Raw genomic sequence first — 7,906 nt, 5'->3', positions numbered from 1 at the left:
GTTTAGGTGGAAATGTGTCATCTTAGAAACATATGCTTAAGTCCTAACTCCCAGTGACTCAGCATGTCACCACTTTGGAAACAGGATCTCTAAGAGGTCATCAAGAGAAAACAAGGTCGTTAACGATTAAGGTGCTTCCTAATCCATTACAACTGGTGTCTATAGAGGAGGGAGAAATTTGGACAGAGACAGGCACAGAGGGAAGGCAAGTTAGTAACTGGGAGTAACTGCAGCGGAGCACTGACAAACCCAGGAACTCCAGAAGCTAGAAGAAGGTGGGTAGGATGGTCCCCCAGCGTCTTCCCAGAGAGCTGGGCCCCCGGGGACACCTGGATCTGGGACTCCTGGCCTCCAGAACATCAGAGAATCACTTTCTGCTGTAATCAAGCACCTAGTTCTTGAAACTTTGTTAAGGCAGCCCTAGCAAACTAACACAGACCCAAAAGCACAGGGTTGTCTGGGTGCGGATGGTGGAGTCTCACACCTTTTAAAAAAGAAACCATCTATTGCTCACTAAAAGCGACAAAGTACTGACACACAGCAACCTGAATGGATCTCAGGGGAAAAGAGTGGACCTCTAGTGGGTACAGACTGTATGATTCCACTTATCCTTCAAATGGTGGCTGGGGCTGCGCGCCAGGTCCGGGCCTGGACGCACAGGGCAGGTGACCAAGCCAGCCGCGCCGGGCGACAGGCCAGTTGTCACCCAGCGTCACAGGCCCGGACCGGCAGGGCGTGGGGCCACTCGTTCGCCGGCAGCCCAAGGTCCAGGCCGTCTAAGTCAGAGTGACAGACGCACGCAAGCCAGGGGACCTGACCGGGTGGAGCCGAAGCCAGGTGTGACGCCCACCGGCAGTGTTCACGGAACGAGTCGGTTTCTCCCACTCCCTCCAAGCGGGGACGCGCGACGAAATGAACCGCTGGGGACAGCAGGGGCTGGAGGGCACAGCCGGAGAGGACTCCGGGCCTCCGCGGGGCACAGCCCGGGTCCTCGTCCCGGCGCGGCCGGCGGCGCTGCGGGAACCCGGCGGCGGCGCGGGGGTCACGGCGCCGCCGGGGTTTTTTCCAGGGGAGGGGGCGGGGATGCTGAGTCACGGAACTGTCACCGCTTCTCACCTCTCTCCAGCCCTCGGGGGCTAAAGCAAAAGCGAAAGCGAATGCGGCTCGCGGGGCGGCCGGTCCGGAGCTGCAGCCCGCCGCCTCCCCCAGGTCGTGGGCATCTGCGCGCGCCGGCGGCGGGGCGTCCCGGCCGGGGCGAGCCCAGGAGGCGGCCGGCGGGGGCGCGGCCGAAGTCCGGCCATGTCCGGGCCGCTCAGGGGCCGCGGGGCCGGAGCCCTCCCCGCGCTGGGGCTGCTGCTGCTGCTGCTGCTGCTCGGATCGCCGGCCACGCCGGGTAGGGCGCTCGCGGCTAGCGGGCGGGCGGGGAGGCGGGCGGCCGGGCGCGGGGTGGCCCCCAGCACGAGGTGCGCCCCGCGCGCCGGGGACACGTGGAGGGACGCGGGCACCACGGGCTGCGGGCCCCGCTCGCCTGGCCACTCGAGGCAGGCAGCGAGTCGCCCGGCTTTTCATTCTACGTTTTCCCCAATTTCCGAGGCAAAGGGAAGAAGCCAGGGTGTGCCGCACGAGCTCCACTTGGGAGCTTTACCGCGACGTCGAGAAATGCGTGAGCCCCGCGAGGAAAGCAGGGAGAGCGTTCAACAGCCGGCCGTCCTCGCGGGGGGTCCCTCCCCTCGACCAAAGCAGCTTATACGGGGGGGCGGCGGTGCGACGGGGTGCGGACCGCGTGCGTCCCAGAGGAGAGGAAACTGCAGGCAGGTTGCACACCTGGGGGGCCCGGCGACAGCTGGGAAGTCTCAGCGTTAGGAAACCCTGAGGGCGCGCGGGGGTGGGGGCCGCAGTCCGGAAGGCGCGCTCCCAGACCAACCGGGAAAAATGAAGTGGAAGGATGGCTGGGTGTGTGTGTGTGTTCAGGAGGAATTTTAGCCACGCAGCTGTCAACTCACTGGGCAGACTCAAATGAGTGTCCTGCTGGTGGTGGGTTTTCGTCCCAGGAGCTGGACAAGAGGGAGGAGAAAGCAGGGATGTGTCCGCGTTTATCCGCGTTGGCGCGCCTTAATCATTTTGCAGTCACGGAGCTGCGAGGGTCTGATGAAAGCTACAAACCCTCTCCTCTGAAAAACACACGAACGCACAAACTTAACAAAACCTGCGTACAGTTTTGGGGTTAAGGGGCCCCCAAAGGCCATCCATGGACTCTCCAGAGGAGAGTAATCCCGCGATCTGTCTGTGCACGTGTGTGTGTTTAAGGCAACACTCCTCATAACTTACATCCAGTCGGGTCAGTCGGCCCGTCCTCCATTGGAGGATCCATCCACAGCGGCGGCCGGCTAGCCTGCTGAGAATCCCCTAGCTCTTCTGGCTTTCCTGAGGTTTTCTTTCTTTGAGACTATGTTTGGATTTTCCCCCTTATCTGAGAATCCGAGTTCTGTGGATGATATCAGTTCCTCCCACCTGCCTAGCCAGTGTCCCCCATGACCCAGGGGAGAACAATGGGGGGCAAGTCTACTGGACGATGTGAAAGTGAAATGCAGCCTTAGTCAGAACCCAGGAAAACCCTGAGCGGTGCACCTCCCAGGGCAGATCAGGCTGCAGGCAAGCTCCCTGAAGCTCTTCAGCTCCAGCAGCTCTTTGACCTCACAGAGGCACGGCTTCCATCTCTTAGCTCCTGATGGTTCTTGGTTTTTCCTAAACAGCTCTCTTGGGGGGCGGCTGACAGATAATACATAGTGCGCATATCAACTGCACAATTTCATAAGTTTAGAGGTAAACGTAAAGTCAGGAAACCATCACCACAATCACGAGAGTAAATATAATCATCACTCTCAGAAGCTTCCTCATGTCCTGTGTTCCTTTCACTTATAATAATTATCCTGAGAATTCTCCAGCTTGTAACTTATATCAAGCAATCCATTCTTCTTTATTACTGAGAACTGTTGTAATGCATGGATGTTGTAGGTTTTTATCCATCCGTTTTGTTGCTGGACGTTTTGGGGGTTGTTTCTGGTTTTGACTATTAGATATAAAACTATTATGAACCTTTCCATATAGGTTTTTGTGTGGAGAGAGGTTTTCATTTCACTTGGGTAGAGACAATGGCTGGGAGTGAATGGCTGGATAACGTGACATGTGTATGCTTACTGTTTAAAGTAACAGCCAGTCTGTTTCTAAAGTAACTGTTCTCATTTGCATTCCCATCAGCAGTGGGCAAGAGTTCCACTTCCTCTCCACCCTTGTTGGCACTTGGTATGGCCAGTCTTTTTTGTTAACTTTTAATTTTTTTCCAGTTTTATTGAGGTCTATGTAATTGATAAATAATAGTGTGCAAGTTTAAGCTGTACAAAGGGCTTCCCAGATGGCAGAGTGATAAACAACCCACCTGCCGATGCCAGAGACACAGGTTTGATCCCTGGGTCAGAAAGATCCCCTGGAGGAGGACATGGCTACCCACTCCAGAATTCTTGCCTGGAGAATCCCATGGACAGAGAGGAGCCTGGTGGGCTACAGGGCATGAGGTCGCAGAATCAGAACAAGTGAGCAACTGACCACACACACAAGGTGTACAAAGTGATGATTTGATATGTGTATATATTGTGAAATGATTAACACATTCATCATCAGCTCACATAGTTACCAGAAGAAAACAATTGTGTGTGTGTGAGATCAGTCTTTCTCTTTAATCATTCCCATTCTAGTAGGTGTATAGTTGTCTTTCATAGTTTTAATTTGCATTTTCCTAATAATTAATGATACTGAGCATCCCTTCTTGTGCTTCTTTGCCATCAATCTGTCTTCTTTTGGTAAAGTGTCTAGTTAAGCATTCTGCCCTTTAAAAAACTGAGTTATTGAATTATTATTGAGTTTTGAGAGTTCTTTATATTTTCTGGGTATAAGTCCTTTATTGGATATATGATTTGCAAAAAAAAATTTTTCAGAGTCTGTGACGTCTCTCTTCATTTTCATAACAGTGTTTGATGAAGAGAAGACATTTTTAATTTTGATGAGGTTCAGCTTATTAATTTGTTCTTTTGTATTGTGCTTTTAGTGCCATATCTAAGAAATATTTGCTTAAGTCAAGGTTACAAAGGTTTTCTTCTATGTTTACTTCTAGAAGTTTTATAGTTTAGGTTTTATTGATGTCTGTGATTCATTTTGAATTAATTTTTCATATAATGTGAAACATGGGTTGAAAATTCTGTATTTGTTTGGTCTTCCAAGCAAATGTGCCTATCCATTTTTTCCAGCACCATTTGTTGAGAAGATGATCTCTGCTGAATTGCTCTTACACCTGTATTCAGCATCAGCTGTTTGTATATATTGGTTGCTGTAGACAAAACATCACTACATGAAAATCAATTATATTTCTATACATTAGCAATGAGTAATTGGAAACTGAATTTTTTAAATAACAATATCATTTGCAATAGCATCAGAAAGTTAGGGATAACTCTGACAAAAAAAAAAAGAGAAAGACTGTACACTGAAACCCACAAAGCACTGCTGAGAGAAGTAAAGAAGATCTAAACAAATAGAGGTGCGTCATGTTCATGGACTGGACAAGTCAGTACTGCTAAGGTATCAGTTCTCCCCAGATAAAGCTTCCAGCAGGTTTTCTTATACAAAATGATAGGCTGGTTGCAAAATCGAGATGGGAAATGCAAAAGACCTAGTACAATCAAAGCTTTGAAAGACAACTTTGACAAGCTTTGAAAGACAACTCAGCTGGAGGATCAGCACTTCTGAGTTTAAGACTTATAAAGTTGCAGTAATCAGGACAGTGTGCATGCTAAGAGCTTCAGTTGTGTTCGACTCTTTGCGACTCCTTGGAATGAAGCACGCCAGGCTGCTCTGTCCGTGGGATTTTCCAGGCAAGAATACTGGAGTGGACAGCCATGCCCTCCTCCAGGGATCGAACCCAGGTCTGAATTGGCAGGCGGGCTCTTTACCACTAACGCCACCTGGGTAGCCGCCAGGACGTGTTCTACTGGTGTAGAAATGGATGAATAGCTAAGAGAACAAAGGGTACCTGATGTTTTTAAGTGAACAGAGAAGGGAAGTGGACACAGATGACTAGATTTGCTACTTGGCAGTGTGATCCTGGTCGGGTACAGAGCAGCTCCTCCCTTACAACTAGCTGGGTAAATGATAGCTTCAGGTCTGTTCCCGCTAGTTTTCAGTGCTAATAGCCAAAGCGAGTTGCTGTCATCTGTTCTGATTCAGGAGGCCTGATCTGGAGGGGAACGCGTCATCTTGGCCAGGCAGCTTTTTAAAGACCCTCATAACCTGTGAGGCTTCAGGTGATTTGCCCAAAGCAGCTGGAGATGACGATGATTTGTTTGAAGATGAATATCCCTGCTCACCAGCTTGGCTTTTGTTATGCAGGGTGCTGGTGTGCCTAAGGGTGGTTGTACAACTTATGTCTTTAAACATTTTTTAAATTGATAAGCCATTTTTCAGACATCTGGGGAGTTTTGCTAAAACTTTTATCAAACCATTTTTATCTCATTTTTGCTTTGTGCTGCTACTGATGGCAAAAAAAGTGATACAAACTTAAATGTACAAAATATGGATTTGTTGAAATCAACCTGAATGTCCAACAGTGGAGGACTGCATAAATATAATAGGGTTGCTTTCAAACAGTATGCGTTGTATGATTCAGCCTTGACTAAAGATCTAGAGTCAAGAGATGATAGGCTGTGTGTGTATGCGTCTGTGTCTGTGTAGTTGTCTGCCTTTTCTTGTCTTTCTGATGTAATTTGCATTGCTTTTGTAATGAAAGGAAAAAATAAAACTATACAAGAAGTAACGCAAAAAAGAGCTAGAATTTTGGAGTTTTTTTCTAGTCCATCTTTAATTAATTATAACCAATCTTGTTTCGCAATGTTTTTGTGGCATTATACATTTTGCAGATTGCTCAAAATCGGGCTCTATAAAGTCACTGCATATAACTGCACTATATATGTATATTTTATAATCCTTTATGACTTCTTTAAATAATTCCTTATTGTTAGAGTTGTTGGTAGGCTTCTGTTACCTGCCAAAGGATGGATATTCAGGCTGTTTCAAAATCTCTGATATTCTAAACAGCATAGAGTAAAATAAGTTGGATGAAAATTAGCTATGTAGAACAAATAAGGCAAGGGGAAAGCCCTCAAAGTCTTTTTTAAATGGCAGAAACACTTGAGGATATTCTTTTTCAATAAAATCATCACTCCAGCTAACTTGTATTGGGCTAGATCACTTCTACCAAACTGATTTTACCCAACAGCACATAACTAAGTAAATACATGTATAAAGTCCCCTAGTACATACTCTTGGAGTCATATCCGTGTTACTTATTAAACATGATTGATGTTATTTGAATGTTGTTACTTGGAAGGATGATTTTCTCCTGCATAGTGGGAAGGTAATTAAGGGCTGGGTCCAGGGGGATATTACTGGAGCTGTATGGTGGAAGAGTTGGACTTCTCTAGTGGCTCAGATGGTAAAGAATCCGCCTGCAATGTGGGAGACCCAGGTTTAATCCTTGGGTCAGGAAGATCCCCTGGAAGAGGATATAGCAACCCAATCCAGCATTCTTGCCTGGGAAATCCCATGGAGAGAGGGGCCTGGTGGGCTACAAGTCCACAGGGTCACAAAAAGTTGGGCATGACTAAAGTGACTTAGCATGCATGCACGTGGTGTAAGGGTTACTCTTGTCAAGAATGTGGAGAATAAACTGTAGGCAAGAGATTCTGGAGGCAGGAAGCTAAGCTGGAGACTTTTGCAATAGTTCCAGTAAACGATGATGAAACCCTGAACCAAGGCGGTGTTGGTAAGGCGGGGGGTGGAGGGGGGCAGATTTCCCCCTGAGTCCTTCGAGTATAGAATGTATTTCATTCTTTCCCTTTTGTTCATCCTTCAGCCTACAGCCACTCAAGTCTCCCAAGCTTTCAGAAGTCATAATTTAAGGCCTTGAATGATGATGAGTCTACCTACCACGCAAAAGGTAGACTGGGAGGCTCAGTTAACGAGCCTGAGAGAGAAGAGAGCTGACGAGTTAAAGGCATGACCTGCATGCAGTGGGTGCTTACACCGAGTGCCAAGAGGGAAATGTGTGCCGGCTTGGCTGGTGCGTCAGCCAGAATAAGGAGGGAAAATGGATTACTGAAGACACAGAGAGGCTTCTATGCACTGGCTACATCAGTGTCACAGCGAACACCAGGGCAGAGATCGTATCCTGTACGTCTTGGTATCCCACCACAGTCGGCATGCTATAGGCGTTTCAACAGCAGAATAAGAGGCAGAAAATACTGAAATGGATTCTCACTTTTCTTACAGAAGGGGAGGAGCCTGCTACTCTTGAACTCTGGATTTGAGAGTAGGCCAGGGTTACTTACTCATGATAGAAAAAAGTCTGATTCACAGGTTCTGGGAAGTAGAAAGAGGTGTGGCCCTACACAAATATTTTGGTGACTTCATTTAAACAATCGTTAGGACTTGTTATGTATATTTTTTGCCTACTTAAGAGTTTTGAAAATCCAAGCATCTTACATCTTCTCCCATTTCCATTACTTCATCCATTCCATTCTATAGATTCATAAGCTAAAAACTAACTTCAGAAAACACCCATCACATACTGGGCTTAGCTCCTGTAATAAGAGTACCGGAGAACTGTATTCAGGAGCTTACAGTGTTGTAAACAAGGTGAGATTTGCTTCCCTGACTATCTAGAGAACAGTGTTATGAGAAGAGAAATTATAATTGAAGTTTCAAAAGGTGTGACTAAGGCCTCTGAGATGAAGATTATTGGCACAATCAAATGTGTTACCTCCATTGCACTTGGGAGAGTCTAGCTTTGTAAAGTGAG

The 7,906-nt window shown here is 47.5% G+C and overlaps 1 protein-coding gene across 10 annotated transcripts in view; it reads left to right on the top strand.

Moving 5' to 3' along the window:
* The first annotated feature begins 1,138 nt into the window (after positions 1-1,138).
* Positions 1,139-7,906, top strand: part of IL15RA (interleukin 15 receptor subunit alpha) — a 42,707-nt gene continuing 35,939 nt past the window's right edge. For all 10 annotated transcript variants that reach the window (XM_027976503.3, XM_027976502.3, XM_027976498.3 and 7 more), the window contains exon 1: positions 1,139-1,393. In XM_027976503.3, the coding sequence (XP_027832304.1) occupies positions 1,300-1,393 (94 nt within the window). In that variant the 5' untranslated portion in view covers positions 1,139-1,299. The remainder of the gene's footprint in view (positions 1,394-7,906) is intronic.

This window comes from Ovis aries, chromosome 13 (assembly GCF_016772045.2).
Source record: "Ovis aries strain OAR_USU_Benz2616 breed Rambouillet chromosome 13, ARS-UI_Ramb_v3.0, whole genome shotgun sequence".
Taxonomy (NCBI): domain Eukaryota; kingdom Metazoa; phylum Chordata; class Mammalia; order Artiodactyla; family Bovidae; genus Ovis; species Ovis aries.
The sequence above is the reverse complement of the archived record's forward strand: the minus strand, read 5'-3'. Positions and strand labels throughout refer to the sequence as shown.